General features: G+C 49.8%; 1 protein-coding gene and 1 pseudogene across 1 annotated transcript; one reads left to right on the plus strand and one right to left on the minus strand.

The window, feature by feature from the left end:
* The first annotated feature begins 77 nt into the window (after positions 1 to 77).
* FAM89A (family with sequence similarity 89 member A) lies at positions 78 to 17,731 on the plus strand. Its single transcript, XM_059053344.2, has 2 exons — positions 78 to 406; positions 16,696 to 17,731. The coding sequence occupies exons 1-2, from the start codon at positions 134 to 136 to the stop codon at positions 16,957 to 16,959; spliced, it is 537 nt and encodes a 178-aa protein (XP_058909327.1). The 5' UTR covers positions 78 to 133; the 3' UTR covers positions 16,960 to 17,731.
* On the minus strand, positions 6,278 to 8,224 carry LOC131751505 (short coiled-coil protein B-like; annotated as a pseudogene).
* Positions 17,732 to 22,519: the final 4,788 nt, after the last annotated feature.

Here is a 22,519-nt window from a genome sequence, read left to right on the forward strand (position 1 = left end):
GGAGGGGAAGTGGGCGGGGCGCCGCCGGGAAGAGGGCGGGCCGGGGAGCCTGGGCCCCAGGCGGCGGCGGCGGCGGCGGAGGAGGAGGAGGAGGAGGAGGAGGACGTGAGGGCTAGCGGACTGGCCGGGCGGGATGAGCGGGCCGGGGGCGGCCGGCTCGGTGCGCGGGCTGCGGATGGACGGGCTGCCCCCGCTGCCCAAGAGCCTGAGCGGGCTGCTGCACTCGGCGTCGGGCGGCGGCGCGTCGGGGGGCTGGAGGCACCTGGAGCGGCTGTACGCGCAGAAGTCGCGCATCCAGGACGAGCTGAGCCGCGGGGGCTCTGGCGGCGGCGGGACGCGGGCCGCGGCGCTGCCCGCCAAGCCTCCCAATCTGGACGCCGCGCTGGCCCTGCTGCGCAAGGAGATGGTAAGAGAGGTCCGCAGGCTGGGGCGGGGGTCCTTCCCCTCCCGGCTCGCCGTCCCGGGAAAGTTCGCCGGAAGTCCCCGCGACACCCTCCTGTCTCCGGCTCTTTTGCCCCAAGCGCCGGCGCCCAAAGAGGGACACTCTCCGCCCTGTGCCCGCGACTGGACCCTCGCCCTGGGAGGGCACCCCTCTCAAAAGGCAGCTTTTTGGAGACCGGGCTCCCCTAGTCTGGCCCCAGCTGGCTTAGAGACACGGGAGGCGCGGCGTGAGGCTGGCGCTTGGCCTAGGGCCGGGGGTGGCTGGTTACCCCTCCCCAGAGGGCAGCAGACCTCCCGGGTCGGGGAGCGGCCATCGCTGCGCGCGAGGGGTTGAGAGCTGTGCGCGATTTTATTTTCCTGCCCTGAAGAGGAACAGCTTTTTGTCCTTGCGAGTGTAGACGGCAGATGGGAACAGCCCTCTCCCCTCCCCCGCGCCCGAGGCGGCGCGTGCAGAATTGGATTACGGTGGAGCGGCTCGGCCCACAGATGGCCGTGAAAGCCACCGCTCGCCCTGACCGTGTCCGCGCGGTACGCCGACACCCCGAGCCCGCTTGAGAGGAGTGGGGCGGTGGCATCTCGCCGTCTGGGGGAAGCCCGTGCAGGTTCTTCAGGTTGTGTCCGGGCTCCAAACAATGGGGCTTAGTTTTTCCGCAGTCGTTGGGAAGTATGTTAAGTGTTTGTGGACCAGGACGCACGATTTAGGGTGGCGCCAGAAGCAGCTCAAGGGCAGGGATTTGGGTGGCAGGGAGCCTTTCTCCAGGCTTCTCCAGGCTTCGGCCAGCCTAGAAGAGAAGAGAAAAACTTCCTCCTTCTAACCCTCCTGCAGGGCCCCTGAGCACCTTCCCCTGGCCACCCTTTTCTCTTTTTAGAATTTGCCCATTCCTTTTACCTAGTGCAGGTGTTTCCCCTCTCCTGGCACAGGTAAATACTTTATTAAGGAAATCTGATATATGAAAACTGCTTTTTCCCCAAGAATAAATTTACCAAAAAATTTATAATAGGAATCCTTTAAATATGCATCAAGTGCATTAAGATATTCTTTAGAAAAATTCAGTTTATGCATTTTTTCAGGAGCATATCTGTTCTGAAAACTAAGAATTAAATCTAGAAAAACAGCCTTAACACCTTTTAATCAATTAGATATTGTCTTTCACTCCGTGGCTGCCACTGAAGTGATCTCCAGTTCTCCCCGAAAAGATTTTTCTAAGCTTCTTACAGAATGACTTAAATTCCAAGCCAACTGTTCTAAATTTATTAATAAACATTAATCGACACCAGCATTGCACAGCTGGTAATCTATGTCTTAATTAGATAAATCTACACCGAGTATGTTTACAGCCTGAACTTGGATGCAGCATAAATACGGCGGTGAAATAGGAAGACCCATCCTGGTTAAGTTACCAGAACAGAGACAGGAAAACCTCAGAGAGGTTTTTTCCTGTTGTGAAGCTCTCTCTGCTTTGTGAAAGTGCTTTGCAGTCTCACATACTCCCAAGTGGGAGTAAACATGCCCTTCCCGAAAGTGTTTTTCCAGGTCCCCCCTGGTGCAACTGAAGTATAGCCACAGCCTTCTCATTGTGCTTTGGACCAGAGCTCTCTCAAAGCCTATCTGAAGCACAAGGAAAATAAACAGCCATCTTAGGTCTGTCTGATATTTAGCTGAGATAAGACAAAATATGGCTACAGGCCTTGACAGGTCCCTTCCAAGAAGTGTCTCAAGGTCTTTTGAAGTACTCTGGTTTTTTGGCTTTTTGAGATTTACTCACCTAGGGCAGTGAGGTCTGAGTGGTCGCCTCAAACTGAGGCTCCAGCTGGGGGGCCTTGCAAGATCAGAATGGAGAGTTCGTGCCTGAATTATCTGCCTAGTAATTTGTGTTGATCTACTGACTCTGAAGGCCTGAGGTCAGATCTGTGTCAAGGGACCTAACTAGAAGCCCTGGCAGAATGAAATTAGTTCCTTTTGAAACAGTCCTGTGCCAGCACAGAAAGAGGGCCAGCTTCCAGCAGAGGTAGTGCGGAAGGCCTGAGAAGGTGGCTGCATTTTAAGAAGAGAGAGGGTGATAGGAGACTAGCAGCACAGCCGGCCCAAAGGGCGCTCCCATTGGAATAACGCAGGAGTGGACATTGCAGCTGCGAGGGGCCGGGGGGCCGGGGCCAGGTGGGTTGAGGAAAGCCTCAAGTAGGAAAGGAACGGGTTAAGCAGGAGAGCTGGCTTTGAAGCATTGATGTGATAGCTGGGTGCTGAGGAGGAAGAGCTGGGCCTGGCAGGTGCTAGAGGTGTGGTCGGGGTAGGTGAGAGCCTCCGACAGCACGGGGACCCGGGAATGGGAAACAAGAATCAAATGGGAGCTACTTCTCTGAAACAGAATCTGCAGGAATTGCTGATACAATGTTAGGAGTCAGGGACAGTGATGCTCAGGAACCAGAGATGACTTAAATGTTTTAATGGAAAGTGCAGCTAAGCAAAACAATGAAAAATTACAGTCCTAGCACCTGGAGATAATCACTGTTAATATCTGGGTATATCTCCCGATAGGCACACTGTAAACGCTTTCCTTACATCGTCTTATTTGAATTTTATAACTTCTCCACAAGATAGGTACTGAAAGTCTCTATTTTTAAAAATTTGACTCAGAATTTAAGTAACTCACCTAAGGGGGACAAACTCAACCAGATGTGTCCGGCTCCAAGACCCTGTTTAACCACTGCATTTTACTGCTTTTGGGGGGCACATATTACAAATATTTTCTAGGTCAGTGTATACTATCATGTCGTCTCTCACTCCATAGTGCGCCGTTATATGGCAGTAATAACCTTGATAATCCATCACTGGGTAGGTGGGGCTCAGCACAGCACTCTGGGAGTCACAGGAGGAGGGGCTGCTTATGCGGGAAGGTGGTTTGCCATTACATCAGCGGAAGAGTATGTTAAACATTTCAGAATGTGGAGCTGGAGGTTGGCAGAGTCTGGCCTGGAGAGAACTGATTGATGGACCGCGAGGGCAGACCCTGGGGAAGCTGGTGTCCAGGGGCGCCCGTATGGGCAGAGGTTCTGTCTCATGACTGGCGACGCCCTGCTCTGCTCTGAGAGTGCTGGTTTCCTGTCCTCATAACAGGGTAACTCTGAAGTTCTGTGCTCCTGTGAGCTCCCTTCCCCTGCCCTAGCGAGCTCATTTGGAGAGCTGCGAGGGTCCAACAGATGCTTATTGCTCTTTAGACCTGAAAAAGTCCTTTAAAACCAGAAGCTGAGATTGATTGTTTGTTTGTTTTCCAACATCAGAGAATATTTTTGGATCATATTCAACAGATGTTGACCAGGTGTCTGCTAGTTATAAAGTGGTGTGGAGGACACAGAGGTGAATAGGAACTGTCTAGGTGTTAAGGAGCTTATAACATCTGGTAGAGGTGGGCCTCTTTGCGGCAATATGATTGCTGTAGTTTAGACCACGTGTTTAGTTTAGGACACGTGTCATTTTTCCATGTCTGAAGACTCTGTATTAGTAATAGAGACTCAGTTTGAACCAACTCTTGCAAAAGGGGAAACTTGTAGGGCTGCATGTGTACAGAGACAGACTAGAACCCGGGTTGATGGGGAACCCAGGAAGGCCACTGTATTCTTCTTTCCCCTCGTTTTTATGTAGAAAAATTTTTTCCCTACATTTTGGAATGTGGCTGCCAGCAGTGTCCACACTCCCAGTTTCAGCTGTGCTTCTTTTTAAAAAATATTTATTTATTTATTTATTTGGTTGCACCAGGTCTCAGTTTCAGATACAGGGCTCCTTAGTTGCAGCTCGCCAGCTCCTTAGTTCTGGCACGCAGGCTCCTTAGTTGCAGCCTGCTGGATCCTTAGTTGTGGCTCGCCAGCTCCTTAGTTGTGGCACATGGGCTCCTTAGTTGTGGCACATGGGCTCCTTAGTTGTGGCACATGGGCTCCTTAGTTGTGGCATGCATGCTGGAATCTAGTTCCCCGCCCAGGGATCGAACCCGGACCCCCTGCCCTGGGAGTGCAGGGTCTTATCCACTGCACCACCAGGGCAGTCCCTCAGCCATGCTTCTTACTGCCGCTTTGAAAATACTGTGTGGAAGGATGCCAGTGGGTCCAGCTTGGTGGGGTCTGGTCAGCCTGGGCCAGCTATCGGTGACAGAGGGCAGGATGGTATTTTACTAAGATGGTATGACCATGTGGATGGGGTTCGGGGCTGGGCATCCCTCAGAGAAAGAACAGTTTGCAGAAATGGAGCAGGGGGCAGCTGTTGGACAGCCAAAATACTAGATGTCTACCGCAGACCTTTTTCTGGATAAGAATACTTTGCCCTCAAGGGCCCCATAGTTTAAAAGATTTTTATCTGCCACGCTGACAGACTATCTTGGCTCAGAAGATCTCGGTTGGCGTTTCAAATCCTTGCATGTGGTTGAAGGACACAGGTGACTCTCAGGGTTCCCAGGGACCTGGCACACACCTTTCCTTGCAGGGTTCTTCAGAGACCACTGGCCAGCAGCCCTGTGGGGTTAGCCCATCAAGTTTAGGTCCTCAAAAGCGTCCCATGAAAGCGGAGAGACACAACGAGAGCCTCAGCCGTGGGGCCGGGAGATGGCCGTGTCTCTCCTCAGAGACACGGGGTCTGTGTCTTCTTGGCTTCCGCTCCTCAAACCAGCAGCACGTTCTAGTAGCTTTGAAGACTCTTTGCCTCATTTTTTTCTTTTTTTCTTCAAACTGTCCAACAGTTGCTTTGGTCACCCATTTGTGCATGAGTGGGAGGTCACCCGCGCAGAACTTTCGAGTTTCAGAACTGCAATGGTTTGGGTGAAGAATTTAATCTGAGAAAAAGGATTTGATTCCTGAGAGCAGCAACACTTATCTTTCCCGCATTTCAGTTGAGACAACAGCTAAAGGCCTAACAAGCTTGTCCATTGAACTGTATTCTAGGAGACAGGCATGAGCTTGAATCGTCCAAATCCCCGCAGAGTTCAGTCCTTATCCTACACACGAAACTAGGGTCTCAGAGAGGAGGTTTGAGTCTTTAAATGGGTTTCTGGTTGGAGGTCCAATTTCAAGCCAGGCCTGTGAAATGCCATCTGGAATAATAAGAGCATTAGCTCCCAGTGCAGCGTTTTTTTTTTGTTTTTTTGCGGTATGCGGGCCTCACTGCTGTGGCCTCTCCCGTTGCGGAGCACAGGCTCCGGGCGCGCAGGCTCAGCAGCCACGGCTCACGGGCCCAGCCGCTCCGCGGCACGTGGGATCCCCCCGGACCGGGGCACGAACCCGTGTCCCCTGCATCGGCAGGCGGACTCTCAACCACTGCGCCACCAGGGAAGCCCCCAATGCAGCATTCTTGATTGACCTTGGTCAGAGGCAGCTGGGGATGGCCACTGGCCTTTAGTATTGTCTTTGTGTTTCCACTGGTCTTCTCACCAGTATGGCTTATCTTGCTGTTCCCCAAATGGACCAGCAGCCCCAGAGTCCCATGTGGTGCTTGCTAAAATGCAGATTCCCGGGCGGGCCCCTTCCTATACCAACAGAATCTGAATGGGGGAGAGGCAGAATCTGCATTTTTAACAAGCTCTTTGAGAGCTGGGAAGCTCATGAGCCGGGCATCAAGAGCTTGAATTGTGTTATTAAATTAAGTGATATAACTTGGGCATCCTCTTCATTATTTTAGGCTACAGGTCCCTTATTGGAAAAATGAGATTAAATGCCCTAAAGGATCCGATTGGCAATAGTAGTATAATTCTTTTCCCCTCATGTTTTTATGGGTCATCATGGTGCCTATAGAAGACGTTTGCTCTGTCATAAAATAACGTGGGCACGGGGGCAGGTCCTCTCTAATGCAGTGAGCTTAGTTCCCCTGAGGACCCTTGCACAGCTTTCCCTGCTTGTTGCAGATCCACTTGACGCAAAGGTCTGGGGGCAGAAAAGGAAGAAGGGTGTAAGTTTCTATTCTTGGACTTGGTTCATCAGAAATTTGGTGTCTACAATAGTTCTTAAAGATTTTAGGCCATTCTTACCATGTGTAATACCTGTCTCCATCCCAGTATCCATCCAATAAAAGCAAAAGCTAAAAGTCTATATGATACTTCGTGTGTGTGAAAGCAGACTTGTGTCTGTGGGGTCATTGGCCTGGTTTCATTCCCTTTCAAGGTTATCTCTAAGTGAGATTATACTTATAGCCTTAAGATTTGAAGATGTAAAGGATTGAAAGATATTTTTTCGTACCACTTTCAACTTTTATCTATTACTGTACCTCCCTGTAGAGACTGTAAATTCACATTTTTCCTAACTCATAAGTCTCTCACGAATAGCGCTGCCCTTCTGCTTTTTCTCCCCCTTTTGGTTAAAGGCATTCATCTGTTAAGTGTGGCTGTGAAAGTGCCCCAGTTGTTGGCACTTTGGGTACCTCTTCGTTTACAGAGCCAGTGCCCAGGCCTTTCTGCACCCTGCAGGCATCAGTGTCCCCTGCTCTGGGCCCGGGCCTGACGTTGCTGTAGATCTTCGAGGCCAGGTGGGCAAGGATGTTCAGAGAGGGCTCAGGAAGAGGACCACAGCCCTCGGGCAGTTTCTCCCACCCAGTAGCAGTCAGAAGCTGTGCAGTTTTGCTCCTGCAATGCCTGCCTCAACGCTACAGGGACTTCAGAACCCAATTTGAGAAGCTAAAATTTTCACGATACTGGGTAAGAAACCTTATGGACAGATCACAGAGTCCCTGAGCAGGAAACCAGCCCTGAGACTGGCCAGGTCAGATGTTTGCCCCCTCTTGTCCAGTGCTATTCTCCAGAGCCCTGGCCTCCTGTTCACCTCACTCCTTGCCCACATTCTCCAGATGTTTCCAAGTGATAAGTAGGCAGCGCTCACAAAGGCTGCTCCTTCTTTCCTGTGGCTTATTCCCCCACAGACATAACAGAGATGTTCATTCTCCCCCAAGAGACAAACCCTTAGCTTTCCTTGTGGATCTACAGAAATTCATTAAGAGAGGTGGCCTTCTCGGTTTTTATGAGCGCTCTCTGTTCACTTCCTTGATTGGTCCTAAAGAGCCATGGGCTGGCCTCGTTTTGCAGGTCAGAGAATCCTGTCTTCAAGTATTCTGGGAGCGAGGTGCTTGACTGGAGAAGTGGAGGGGGGTGTGTGTCCTCTGATCAGTGCTGTCTAGGGGAGGGGTAAGGTCTGTGGGATGCCAGGCCTGTCCCAGCCTGGGGAGGCGGGGCTAAGGAAGATTACCAAAATACATATGGAGACTAGAAACTTGGAAGGAGGGTGTTTGGTGTATTCTTAGGTTGTCAACTGTACTTAGGATTGGCAATAAAATAGCCAAGTTCATGCAGGTAAAGAGAACTGGCAAGGTGTTTAAAATCCCTTATAACCACAGATATGCAAATTAAAACAATAAGGTATCATGTTTTACCTAAAAGATTAGCAGAGATTGAAAAGAATGATCATAGTGATGGTATGGGTTCGGGGAAATAAGCACTGTAAAACAGAATGGACACCAACCACTTTCTCTTGTTTTTATGTCAGTTGTCTAAAAAACACTAGATGCTGACATGAAGTTTTCTGTATATTGTCCAAGAACTTGGTTTTCTGATTTGTAGCTTCAGATGCTCTTCCTTAACTGCATCTGCTCTTGCAGAGAGGCAATTTCAGTGAGTTGGATATCATTCAAGAAAATGACAAAATGCAAGCTAACCTTCAAATGTGTGTTGAGTTCCAACGTGTCATTAGTAAGTCGTGTTTTTTCTTCTAGTCCCACCTGATTTTTAGCATCAACTGCATATGCGTTTGCATTCATCATCTTGAGTAATGAGCTTTCAGGCCTTGGACACAAATCCTTGATGAATGGTCTGCTGTTTGTGGCCCCAGGATTGGGGAAGGATTGGAAGGAAGGCATCCCATTCCCCTTCTCTGCCTTCTCCCCTGCAATTTCATTTTCATCAATTTATCTTACAGAAGTAGTCACACAAGGGAATAACAGTACTTGTACAAGAATATCTTTTGCAGTGATATATAGTAGTATTCTATAATAATAATATATAACAGTGATAGAGTACTGTATAGTTGTTGAAAAGAATGTGGTAACTGTAAATAAACATAGGTGTTCAAGGTATGGAAAAGTAAGTTACAAAACAGCACATGTATACATTTGTGTGTGTATGATGTCTTGAGGGACATATGCTAAACAGCTGAAAGTGGCTATGTTAAGAACAGTGGTTCTTAAATTATGGTCTGAGGACATCTAGGGGTTCCCAGATCCTTTCAGGGGTCTGTAATTACGCGGTGGTCACATTGACAAATGTGATTTTCCAAAATAATACCTAAGAAAATGTATCAATATTTTGAGGAGCTAAATAATTCAGTGAATCATTTTTCCACATTTTTCACATAACCAACGCTTGACACGTGGTTAAAAGATCCATTCAGGGCTTCCCTGGTGGCGCAGTGGTTGAGAGTCCGCCTGCCGATGCAGGGGACACGGGTTCGTGCCCTGATCCGGGAGGATCCCACGTGCCGCGGGGCGTTTGGGCCCGTGAGCCGTGGCCGCTGAGCCTGCGCGTCCGGAGCCTGTGCACCGCAAGGTGAGAGACGGCAACAGTGAGAGGCCCGCGTACCGCAAAAATCAAAAACAAAAACAAAAGATCCATTCAGAGTGCGAGACTGGTGGGTTTTAATGAAACAGTATGAAAAGCTCATTGGCATAGTTTCAAATTCCACACTGGAGCCACCTTAAGGATAGTGTCAAAGAAGAATAGCCACAATTACCTGAAAGGTGATTAAAATACTCCTCTTTTTCCCAATTACATATCTGTGTGAGGCCAGGTTTATTTCAACCAAAAAAAGCATGTTACAAGGATCAAGTACAGAGCAGATAAGCCAGAGATTGAAAAGATTTACAAAATCTCGTTTATAAAAATGTTATTTATATTAACAATGGGTATAGTGTTTTTGAATGGATTAATATTAAAGCTTCTCAGTTTCAATTTCCAATAAGGTAACTATTGATTGGTATAACCCACATAAACAGGAGATCTTGGGGACCCTCAATAATTTTAAGAGTATAAAGGGGTCCCAAGACCAAAACATTTGAAGATTGCTGCTTTAGAACCTGAAATTACGGAAGACTCTTTGTATAATTTTGAGCCGTTGACTTTTTAATAGTTAGAATATTTTATTTTTGTAATCAGGAAAGTTAAGGAATGTACAAAGACGTTTCTTAAAGACAATGGTTGGTTGCTTTTCTTCATCTTTACCTAGGACACAACGAGAGGAAATGGGCTTCCTTGGTACTATCATTACTTTAGGTTAGAGATGAGCAAGAACGTCTTCGTGAGAACTGCTGAGTTGCAGAATGGGCTGCATCCATCATTGCGGATGCCTTCTGGTGTAAGCAGAAAACTCCACTCAGACTGCCCTTCCTGGTCGAGGAGTTTATGGGAGAGTGTAGAGGTGGGCCGAGCTTTAGGTCTGGCTTAATCCCTGGAGAGGCTATGCACCTGGTCTGTTTGCTGTCTCTGAGTCACCAGGGCTCTTCCGAGGCAGTCCTCAGCTCAGTGGGGCTACAGGGTGTTAACAGGAGACGAGGCTGACTGAAGTGCATCTCCCTGGGGAGGAGCCGTGTGACGGATGGAAGCCTGCTGAGGGAGCCCAGAATCACAGCATGCCGGGTAGCTCGGGTCCTGCAGGGGCAGCTCTGTCCAGCTTCGGCTGCTGAGTTCATAGCTTTTTCTCTATTAGATCAACACCAATGAAGCTGTTCTCTTTGGCTCTCCTTTTCTAAACAGTATGCAGGTCAGCATCCTTCTGTCAACACATCCTTTATTCAGAAATCAGGTTATGATCCATTAGTCACTGCTTTATTGCATTCCAGTCCTGTGGATGCATACTAGATGCTCTCATTAAATTGGGGGCATTTACCAAGTCTTGTCTAAAATAAATTTACAAGCTGTTCATTGGATATGCTTACTCATTCATTATGTTTTCAAAAGATAACTTTAAAAGTTCCCTTGTTATGAATTAATACGTATTCACAGTAGAAAATCTGGAAAATTCAGAAAAGCCCCAAATAAAAGGCACTTGTGATCTCAGCAGCTTGCTGCACCGCAGCTGACGTGGTGGCATCTCCCAGTGTTGTCTGTGCAGGCAGGGCAAGCTGATTGTCCGGCATTGACGCTGGAGTCCTACCACCTGCTTGCAGCCCCCTCCTCTTAGTGAAGGGCCTGCATCTTTCAGGGCTTCAGTTTCCTCATCATAACAGAATCCACACCTACGTCACAGAACAAGGATGAGGATTACCTATTTATGTACAGCTGAGATTTTCTACTCCACGGTCCCCAGAAATGAACTGGTTAGCTGGTTAAAAGTTAGGTGAGGGACTTCCCTGGTGGCACAGTGGTTAAGAATCCGCCTGCCAGTATGGAGCACACGGGTTCGAGCCCTGGTCCGGGAAGATCCCATGTGCCGCGGAGTAACTAAGCCCGTGCGCCACAACTACTGAGCCTGCGCTCTAGAGCCCACGAGCCACAGCTACTGAGCCCGCAAGCCACAACTACAGAGCCCGTGCTCCTAGAGCCCATGCTCCGCAGCAAGAGAAGCCTGTGGGCAGCAACGAAGACCCAACACAGCCAAAAATAAATTTTAAAAAAAAGTTATGTGGTGTTTTAAGGCTTTTGATAGACATAGCCAGTGAGTCCTCCAGAAAGGTTTTACAAGCGTGCAGCCCTACTATTACTAGTTTTTAAAATTAAGAGTAACATGCTTGTTGGAAAAAAAAAAAATTAAGCAGTACAGAAGGCCGTGAACATCCAGTCCCACTTTCCAGAAGTAAATTCTGCTAACGGACATTTTCTCTTCTAGTCAAAAGCGTGCACATGTGTGTGCCTAGATGTATAAAGTGAGATCCTACTAAACATACTACTCTGTACCTTGAACTTTTGTGCCAAATGGTGTGTGTTCGTCAGTGTCCTACTCTAGTACTTAGAGAGCTGCTCTGTCTTTTAAATGACTGCCTGGCTTTTATTGTATGACTATAATATAATTTCTTAAGTCAAGTTTCTATCATCCATTATGTTCCGAACTAAACTTTCACCCGACAGACTTTTTCTGCATCTGTCCCCATATTTTGGGGCCCCCTGTACTGTAGTTCCTGATTCTATAGCTTAACTTTGGATCTATACATCCCTCGCCCCATGTGAGGTGGGTTATTTTTCATCTTAGGTTGAGTAATCACAGCGGTAGCAGACTAGCAGGGGAGAGGGCTCGTTGCCCATGCTGGCACCAGATCTGCTTCCCCTTCCCCTGGGCCCAGGCTCCTATACGGAGCTGGGTACAAATAAGGCCATTTCCTTGTGTGTTTATCTTGTTTTCTACTCACTACTGTGTTTGGGAAGAAGTTGCACCGGTGAATTACCCAAAATTTTGTTTTTAGTTACTTAAATAAAACACTGTTTTTCTTAAATGTATTTTTTACTGCTGAGAAAATCCTTAAATTTTTCATGATGCTCTGTTTTCAATCAACGTAAATCTCCCATGAAAGTCTTCTTTCATCTTCTAGGTCTTGTACTCTAATGGTAATGTTTCTATTATAATCTGAAAGTCAGGAAGAACTTCCTCCTCAACATCACCCTCCAGAGATATCCAGAGGCTGGGTGACCCCAGACCCAGCTGGAACCACCACCCTGTCTGAGGTGTACTCATGGGGCAGCCCACTGTGAACTCTTGAAACCGTCGCGAGCAAGGGTGGTTCGGGATTTTCCGGCCCCCTCGCTGGAGATGCTGCGGATTGGTGGGCCACCTGTGTGCGCAGCAGGCAGCGTGCAGGGAGCTCTGCTCGTGTGAAAAGTTCAGGAAGGAGGCAGGAAGCCTGAACAGAGAGAGGAAGGAATCACGCTAGCAGTTCAAGGAGATGGAAGCAAGTGGCTTGTTCTGAATTGTCTCAGAGGTCTAGAACAAGGGGCTGCAAATTGCAGGGTCTTAGAACTCTGTGTTTTTCTAAAATGAGCCTGTCTGAATTTTTCAACTACGCTTTCAAATAAGAGCTGCATTTTCTGAATCCAGCTGTGAATCAGGTGAGAACCACATGGTCTGTGGCTTTCCTCAGGGGGACCTTGGTTTGGAGCCAGGGGCCTGCGATTCCTGGTGTGACCCACTGCCAGGCATCCTCTGGGAGGGCATCGAGGTCTCCACAGCGAGCTGCTTTCCCTCAGGCAACCAGTTTCCAAGTTTCCTCTGCAAGGTTCTGCGCTGGGTGCTGAGGGACCCAAAGGGGAGATGGGTCCCTGCCTTCTGGGCTCCTCCTACAGTAGGAGAAGGAAGACCACGTGTGTACCCATAGCATAAGGTAGAGAGTGATAAATGCCATGAGACAGGCAGAGAAGGCAAGGGAAAGCAAGGAGCACTGGTGGCTGAGCCCCTCCAGGTCTGAAGAGTGGAGGAGACCCTGGGGCTGGGCTTCAACAGGTGTAGTTGGAGACAGCCAGGGGACACTCGGGGTGAAGGGGCCTCATCCTGAACAGTGCATGAGGTGCAGGGGAGCATAGTTTCAGACCAGATTAGGGGATGCTGCCTAGGGATTTTCAATTTACGTCTAGAAAATTCAAGTGAAAATGTTTAAACAAGCACAGCTCGGGGAGAGGGGTCCTGGCTGGGAAGCTAGGTTGTTCCTAGCTTCCTGTCTACTTACCCCATGTCCTCCTAGCTAATCTGGAGGATTGCTGGTGAATCAGAGGAAGTGGAATCTAGCACCCGAAGAAGGAGGAGGTCCTGAGAAGCTGGGTGGGGTGTGGGTGTGTGCGTGCACGTGTCTTGTTTTTAAATCCCTGTAATCCTGTTCATTTAGTCCAAACGCTTGGCATCTGTTGGCTTGTGTAACAGGCATGGACAGGGCTGCGCTGTATTCCTAGGCTGGTCAGACTTGGTTTCTAGGCCAGCTTTCTGCCCGATAACAAGGCAGCTTTGTGAGTCACCGGCCGCCACGGTGCAGAAAGGTCCAGGTCGTGATCCGACTCCCAGCCTAGTGTGTCTCTAATGTAGGCCTGGGAATGCCTTGGAGAACCTCAGCACCTAAAGAGAATAGCCTGGAACCTCGCTTCGGGGGTAGTACGGCATCGTGGGAGGTCGGGGCCTCTGCAGCCTGTCAGGGGTTGTAGAGCCGTGGAGCCTAGTCTTCTGCATTCACCTGTGCCCGCTGCATTCCAGTGGCCCAGCTGGGTGACAGACCTGGGCCAGTGGCATGTCACTCCCTGCTACTTCTGTGTTTTTCCCTTACAGTTTTGGGATTCCCCCAACCCTACTGGTATCAGAGTGACCTGGTAGAAGCATCTCCAGGATTCCGGATGAATGTTTACTATGACTTTCGGAGCAAATATTGGTGGCACTTTCTGGAAGGTGTGACTTCCTTTATTAAAGTTTATGTTCCCTGTATAAAGTCCGAGAGAAGGTAGGGCCATGGGAATTTGCCAAGTCTGAACCTTGTGGCTTGGTTGCTGTATTCAGATCCCGATACCGTGGAGGAGGCTTTGGAAAGTCCAGAGGAAAGAACTAGCTGGTTAACAGAACAGAGAGTCATCACGAATAGTGGAAGGACTGAGGATATTAGCTCGGAGAAGGCATATGGTTTAGGGGGTGAAGGTGGTGGAAAGAGATTATCCTCAAATATTTAAAAGGTGGTTAAGAAAGAGAGTAACTAAATTTGTATGTGCAGCGGCGACACCTAGCATCAAAGGGCTTCCAGAGTTTGACTTGGTATAAAGAATAATTACATCGGTTTGAAATGAACTAGCTGGTTTGCAAGGTCCTCTTTGTTGGGGTTTGAAGTAAGACACGGGAGGGCCTTTCCTGCTTGAGAGTCTGCAGTTACCACTGCTTCCCACAAAGCAGGCTGGCGGGGAGAGCGCGCATCCAGTGTGGCTGCCCCGGCGACGCCATGCGCACCCCGGGCCGGATCAGGGCTCAGCGGGCGGAGGAGCGAGGCGGCACGCGGGCGCTGCCCTGGCCGGAGCCTTGAGCTCCCTGCCATGCCTTTCCAAGCCGAAACCCTGCAGGCCAGCAGGGTGGAAACGAACAGCGAAGAGGGAAACAAGGGTGGCGGCAGCTGCCGCTCTTTTCAGGAGCTGAACAGTTGGTCTGTGGTGCTCTCACAGCTTGGATCCGGGCCTGCGGGCAGGCACCCCGGATATGGGGCCGCGCCCCCTGCCGACCTGCGGTTCCGGGCGCCCAGGACAGTCCCTACACGTGTCCCAGGAGACGCAGACGGATACTCCCGTCAAGAACCCTGGTTCTTCACTAGAACTGGACTTCAGGATCATCTGTGTAATTTTTAAAACAGAAATGTCAGGGACCCACTCTTCCGACATACACACGTGCCTGTGTGTGCACACGCGCACACACACACACACACACACACACACACACACACACTCGTTAGGAATAGTGATGGTGTCTTGACCCGACAGTGGGACACTGTGGCCGCCCGCTCACCTCTTGGTTTGCCTTCCCTGTTCAAGGTGTGCTTTGGAGAGTAGGATGCCTTGGGGCATGTCTGTCCTTCAGGAAAGCCTTCTCCCAGGCTCGCCATTCCTTGAGGACTAAGGAGCGGTGGTTTAGGACACAGAGCCCCAGTGTTTGCGTAGCCGCAGATTATCTGGCCCAAAGCCTCCATTTATTGACAGGTTGAGGGCAAGGGCCTCAACAAAGCCATGGAAAGTGCCGGAGCTGGGCCTGGAAGCCATGCCCCCGGCTTGTGGCGAGGTCTCTTCCTGGGAACAGCTTCTTTAGGAGTTCTAGATAGAAGGAATTCTAGAATAATGGGAAACGCTCCAGAAAGAACAGGACCCGCATCTCTGTATGGGTCTTCCTTGTAGCGTCTTGGCTAATATGCAAAGGCGGCGCGAGCGGCTCCGTTTCTGTGGTCTGTTCGGCTGTACTGGAGAGAGGGCTGGTGATTGGTAGTGGTTGACCATGTGAAGAGTGACCTGGAATTTATCACCCAGTCTTGTCACCAGGTGACCGCTCCTTACTGGGCCCTAGCTTCCCTTGTGTAGAAAATCTCACTGCTGGGTAAACTATAAAGACGGATTCCTCTGACACTCTCTGTGTTGTTCTGTGTACTCTTCCCCGTGCATCGTGACTGCTTTAGCCTAGTGCTTGATACACAGGAGGCATTTGATTCCTGCTTATTTAAATGGTTGGTATTTCATTTGATTCTCCCAATCGATTAAGAGAAAGTATTCCATTCTGCCATCAAGTAAGGCATAGAGATGATAAATAACTTGCTCAAGGGCCAAGAAGCGGAAGGCACGGCTTCTGGCATCTTGTTTAGAGTGTCTCCCCTCGAGGCTCCGTGAGGTTTGCCCCCCAGCAGCACTGCTCAGTGTCCCTGTCACCAGTGGCCTCAGGCCTGGGGGCCGAGTCAGAATCTGCAGGCTTAGCAAGATCCCCAAGTGGTTCTCATGTACAGGAGAGCGTCGATGCGCTGGTCAAGGCTGCATTTCTAGGTGAATTAACCCTTCTCCCTTTGGGCTTGGTGGAAACGATGCATCACCTGTCCTGACTGTGCTCTCTTCCCTGGGATGGGCCGCGGGGAAGGGAGGAACCTGAAGGTAAACAAATATGTGACTTTTAAATGTTCTTGGTTCTGTCATCACTTGTGAAAATAGTTCCCAGGAGAATCTGTAGAGGTCCCGGGTCTTACTAGGCTGATTCGGTGGCCGCTCTGGGGAGTGGTCCCACAGCGGTCTCAGGAGGAGACGTGCTCTTGTCCACAGGAGAGGGAGTCTGACCACTTGTGAGCCTGGAGACGGAGCGGGTCGGAGGGTGAGCGCTCCAGGGGCCAGTGTGTGACACTGACCGGTGAGCCGCTGGCGGTGGCAAGGAGGCTGTTGCCCCAGAGAGGAGAGACGGCCGTAGCAGGGCAGGCACACGTGGGTCTTCCCTGAATCTGATCGTGGCCAGAGGAGATGACACCCTTGAATCTTGCTGTCCAATGCGAAGCCAGCTGGGGCTTCCAGAATGTGCAAAACTGTTGCTCTGCAGGGTGTGCCGGGGCCTGCGGTTGTGGTCCTTCCCTGACATGTTGGGCAACGTCTGAGGCGTGGGCATCACGTAGTTAAGGTTTTCTCAAAACTGGAAATCCGAAGCATTCAGGTGATGCTCTGCATCGTTTGCCGCGTGGATAGAATGTGCTGGCGCTAGCAGATGGCTGGCCAAGGGTACAGCTGAGATGACACTCCAGTGCTGACTTTTCGTTTTTACCTGCCTGCCCTTTCCCTCAAGGTTGGCCTCCGACAGCTGGACATGTCCTTGCTCTGCCAGCTGTACAGCCTCTACGAGTCCATCCAGGAATACAAGGGTGCGTGCCAGGCAGCGTCCAGCCCAGACTGCACTTACGCTCTGGAGAACGGCTTCTTCGATGAGGAGGAGGAGTATTTCCAGGAGCAGAGCTCCCTGCGCGACAGGAGGGAGCGAAGACCCCCGAGGGACCCCTCACTGCCCGCCTCCCCGCTCCACAGCGCCGACTGGATCCTGGAGTCCATCTAACGGACCCAGGAGGGAGGCGACTGTCCCCCGGGCGGTCCCCGGGCCAGTGGGACCAGTGCTGCCAGTTTAGTTTGCAGGCAGGGAGATCTGCCTGGGTGCGGGGCCTCGGGCCATTTCGGGGGCCACTTTCTACTGAGGTGGCCTGGAGGCGTTCAGCCATCTCCTCACAGCCTCGTCCTGAGGCCCTGTGGCCAAGGATTGGTACTGAGAGTATAATGAGAGGGTCCCTGGAGAAGACCTCGGGTGTTCTGTGCGAGATGAGAGGACCTGTGTGTAGCTGGCGGCTTTCTTACAGGTAGGGTCTGCCTCCAGTTAACAGTGTAAGAGAGCGGCATTTCCCTGCTGCCCTTCCTTGGTGTGTTCAACAGCTGTTCTTGCGGTTTCCTGGGCTCTGAAGCCACTGGGTTGAGCTTTATTTATTTGTAAGCTGCATTCCTCCCTGTCCAGCTGACTCAGTAAAAGCTTTTCACTGAAACAGTAAACATTTCAGGTCACACCCGTCAAGAGAACTGCATTCTCTTAACCTGTCAAAAATATTTGTATCATTGTTTGTCCATCAGAGGTGGGAGGAAAAGAAGGTAGTACAAAGATACTTCAAGTGGGGAAAAACGTGGGGCAAGCTGTGTTTTGTATCCCTCACAGTAAGGCAGTGAACATTTTAGGTTTTAAAGATTCTGAATGTCAGCTACTATGTGAGAAAGCAAACTTTTCCACTCAGAATGGTCATCACCTTAAGCCTTACTATATTTATTAAAACCTTTTATGCACACTTTATGCTTTGTAGCTTAAAAGTGAGGATAACATGCTAAACTGTCTGTGGTTGTGTATCGATATTATTTTGGTCTGAATTAAGAATCACCAACTTTCATCACTTGAATGCGTTGAATCCGTTCAACGACTGAAAGAAAACTGCAGTTTGTTTTCTTGCCATTAAGAATCTGAAAGAAGCTTTATTCCTCTCTTAGCTCATTCTTGGAGTTGTTGTATCAGTAGTTAGGTCTCAGCACTGTTCAGTCATTGAATACTCTGGACCCCTTGCGTCTCTTCTTCCCTTTGGTGCAGTAGTTGCTTATTAGCACCTCTTTGGGGTCAGAGAGAGGAAGTAAAACTCACCATCGTGAACCGGCATGTTGACAGCCTGTTATGCACACAACCCCATGTCAGGAACTGGGGTGATATGCAGAGAAGGAAGAGCATTCCTGCTCATTTGCTATGTTGAAAGTCACCATTAAAATGAGGGGTGCGGGATTTCCCTGGTGGCGCGGTGGTTAAGAATCCGCCTGCCAATGCAGGGGACCTGGTTTCGAGCCCTGGTCCGGGAAGATCCCACATGCCGTGGAGCAACTAAGCCCCGGGGCCACAACTACTGAGCCTGTGCTCTGGAGCCCACGAGCCACAACTATTGAGCCCACACGCCTAGAGCCCGTGCTCCACAAGAGGAGCCACCGCAATGAGAAGCCCCGCTCGCCGCAGCTAGAGAAAGCCCGCGCGCAGCAATGAAGACCCAACGCAGCCAAAAATAAAATATAAATAAATAAATGTATTTTTTTAAAAAATGAGGGGTGGCAGGAAACTGCCTTCAGCAAGTGGGGTAACTGTTCGGTGGGGAAAATTTATTTTATTTATTTATTTTTGGCTGCGTTGGGTCTTCCTTGCTGCACGTGGGGACTACTCTTCGTTGCGGTGCACGGGCTTCTCATCGCAGTGGCTTCTCCTGTTGCGGAGCACGGGCTCTAGGCGCGTGGGCTTCAGTAGTTGCGGCACGTGAGCTCAGTAGTTGTGGCTCGCGGGCTCTAGAGCGCAGACTCTGTAGTTGTGGCCCCCGGGCTTAGTTGCTCCACGGCATGTGGGATCTTCCTGGACCAGGGCTTGAACCTGTGTCCCCGGCATTGGCAGGTGGATTCTTAACCACTGCACCACCAGGGAAGTCCTTGGTGGGGAAAACTGAAAGTGGCAAAACCAGGTGAAGTCTGGTTGTCTACTGGGACCTCTTCCTTCGAGGCTGGGCCCCTGCTGAACAATGAGTTGAACCTGAGCTCAGCTGTTCTGAACCTTGACCACATGAGAATCACTTGGGGGAGCTTTTAGAACAATATCGAGCCTGGATCAAGAACTCGCCCTTGTGTCCCCCTTGCGCCAGCCCCACTCCCCACTCAGGCCCCTAGCATCATTCAGATTTAATTAGTAAGGAGTGAGGCCTGGGCGCCTGTACGGTTCTAAAAGTACCCCCCCCCCCCCCCAGGTATTCTAATGTAGATCTAGTTGAGATCTAGAATTCAAAATGTAGTCCGTGGAGCAGGCGTCACCGGAAACGTGCAGAATCGCACCCCACCCAAACTTTTGCCCCCGGCCCTGCACCTTGACAGATTCCTCCGAAGATCATTCTGCAGAAAGTTCCAGAAGTGCTGCTTTAAGTCAGCCCAGCACTCAGAGGGCTGTGGCCCCTCCCTGCAGCACTGAAGAATTGCCTGGCCTGCCCCAGGCGAAGCTTGCAGGGCTGGCTCTGTCTCGGGGCGAGCGCTCTGATTCAGACCCGCAGTGACTCCTAGGGCCTGTGAGTTTCTGGGCCTTTGTCTCATCACTGTGGGATAGCCTGTCAGAGTTAGAAGTGGAATGAATCAGGGCGAGCAAGGGGCCCTTCCCTTCTGGCTGGGCTGACACATCTCTTGCTCCTGCAGTGAAGTGGCAGATATACATAAACCACTGTGGTGCTTCATGCTCCATCTGCAATATACATAAATCACCCCAGACTTTCTCTTTGCACTCTAAATGCTGTAAATACAGCTTGGCAAGGAATATGAAAGTTCCCCAGATCATAAAATGTTTTCGAATATACCCTTCTACAGAGGCGCCACAGGTGACTAGAAAATAAATTCAGCTGGTTTCCTTTTTTGCTACCTGGCATAAGTCATTACCTCTAAGTTCAGAGTGGGTCTGTCTTGCTACTCGGTGACCAGCAGAGAAACGTAGACGATAAGGCAGTCCAGCGTTACCTGATGAAAGCTGAAGAAATTGTGAAGGACCCTGTAAGGTGACATCCATAGTAGTTAAGAAAAACACCTTTAGCTTCCTAGGCATATGTGCAGTGAGCTCCGAATTGTTGCTCATTTAAGCCTTGCAATTCACAAACGATACTGTTCCTCTTATGTCCCCAGTGGAATTCATAGTCGGTGAGCCGACCTGACTCCGTGCTTTCACGTCTCTGTAATCTAGGGTGATGTCATTCATTCAGCTAGCATTATTATTTAGCATTTTTCGGGATCACGTTGACCCAGGCGCCGAGAACAGATGAATATACGTGAAGAGCCTCTGGGCGGTGCCCCACTTCCACAAATAGCTTAGCACTATTAATAACGCTGTTAATAGCGCTATTAATAAGCTATTAAATAGCTTAGCGGTGTTAAGTACTGTGATGGGGGAAGTACCATGGGCCATTGAGTGCCAGAAGAAGACTCCACAGCTACTCGGGGATATTGGTGGAACCATCTGAGCTGGCTTTGGAGGTTGAGTAAGTCCTTCAAGAGGCCAAGAGTGAGAAGGCAGATGTAATGGCTTAAACAAAGTCTCCAAAAACTTTTACGTGCAGTGCCGTGTGCTTTCATAAAACACTTTCCTTTCTATGATTTAAATGGGTTAAGCGATTTGCCTAAGACCATGGCTGAATAACAGCAGAGCTGGAGTTCTCAGACGCAGTTTGTGCTTTACGTTTAAGGCACAAGCAGGTGCTGGGATGATGGGAAATCTCAGGAGACTGTCTGGTACAGCCCCTTCACCTTCATTACAGTGCTGTATTATTTAATGATTTGTTGTGTAGTGCTTTCTACTGGATCTTGGTCTGATGTCTACATGCACGGGCCTGATTTCTTTCAGAGCCTGTGATAATAAACATATGCCAAGTGTATGTGTGACCCAGAGACCCTACAGCAACCAGCATCACTTCCCTGGAGACGAGTGGTCAGTGGAGTGTCATCTCTCTGCCCAAGGAAAACTTAGCGATTGTCAAAAGCCCAAGCATGTCCAGTCCTCTTGTCTTCGTGGATTGTATTTTCAGTTCAGAGAGATGTACCTGAGACCATTCTGTATAGAGGTGGTAGAACTTCGGTTGGAAGGTAACATCTGGAGGTTACACCTGAAGAACAGCTGACACCTGCTGGGTCAGTGTCATGGGTGAAAAGGCTGTGGCAGCGTGTGGGCTCTGGAGAGGGTGTCAACAGCCTGCCTGATGCCTTTGTTCTAATCAGCTGTGATAAGGATGCGTGATTTTCCACCTCACTCCTCTGGCCACCAGTTAACTGAGGACAGGTCCCTAGAGAGCCAGCTTCCAACCTGGTTCTCCTGACTTTCTGAAGAGCTTGCACAAGCAAGCTTAGCATCTACCGAATGTTGAGCACAGCCCTTGTTAAATACACGAGCAAAGCAAGATTAGCAAAATAAAAGCATGAAGTGATTAGTAGGTTAGGAAGAGTTATAGCCCCAGAGAGGCAGGTCCCTGTGAGAGGGGAGGACAAGAGGATGAGAGAATTATGCACTGTCAACCTCGGGCAGAAGCTCTCTCTGCTCTCCGTTCCATCTCCAAGACAGAAGCACTAATGAAAGTCAGTGACCAGTGGGGCCCCAGGAACACAGAAACCATTGTTACTGGGTAGACGATTTTGGTGGAAGGAGTACTTGCATTAGAAATCAATGTGGTTAAAGCCACAGTCACCATACGACCTGGGAGCACTTCCCAAGTCTCTCACAAGCGCGCGGTGTCGGAGAAGAGAAGTTAAGACTTCGTTCTGGGACTTAGGGAAGAGAGCAGTTTACCTTTCATTCTCTCTCTGCTGCCCTCAGGGTGATGAGAGGCGAGGGTGGGCTCAGGGAGAAAGGGCGAAAGAGGAAACCACTTAAGATGACCTCTAGGACATCATTTGTGTTAGAGACAAGAAAGCTCTGAAATTCCTAAGTCCAGCACAATGATAGGAAAGCCATGGGGACTTGAGGTTGAAGGGCAGGCTGGTAATAGCACCTATTCATCTGGTGTGTCCCTGTGCGTGGACGCCTCAGGAATCTAGATGGAGGTGAGTTTGGAGAATGAGGAGGGTGCTTTTGCTAACCAGACTCCACCTGCAGTTACTGTGTCCCCAGCCAGGCCATCGCCAGGGGTGCCCCACTGGGCGCTGGTCCTTTCTGGCCGATGCCCATCTGCCTTCCTGGCAGAAATACTAGGGAAGATAAGTGCAACTCATTTCCCCTCGGGTCATATACCATGTGACTTTTCTCAACAAGCTATTCAAGACACAGCCTAAATGACCATTGATCAGTAATTTACACCAGCTCAAGCACCCTGCCTGAAGCGCTTCCAGTGTGCTCGGACCTCGAATTGGAAGGAGCCCAGTATAAGACGTGGAGGTTGAACTTCTGTCCCCCAGCTGTGGATGGAAGAGTAGAAACATGCCCCCTAGGGCAGAGGCCACACTCTTGACAAGACATATGCCTGGTCACACATTTATGTATTTTAAAATGGACTGGTATGATTTATATGCCACCTGTGTTTAAAAAAACTAAGGCTGCTTTATAA

This window comes from Kogia breviceps, chromosome 2, assembly GCF_026419965.1.
Source record: "Kogia breviceps isolate mKogBre1 chromosome 2, mKogBre1 haplotype 1, whole genome shotgun sequence".
NCBI classification, from domain to species: domain Eukaryota; kingdom Metazoa; phylum Chordata; class Mammalia; order Artiodactyla; family Physeteridae; genus Kogia; species Kogia breviceps.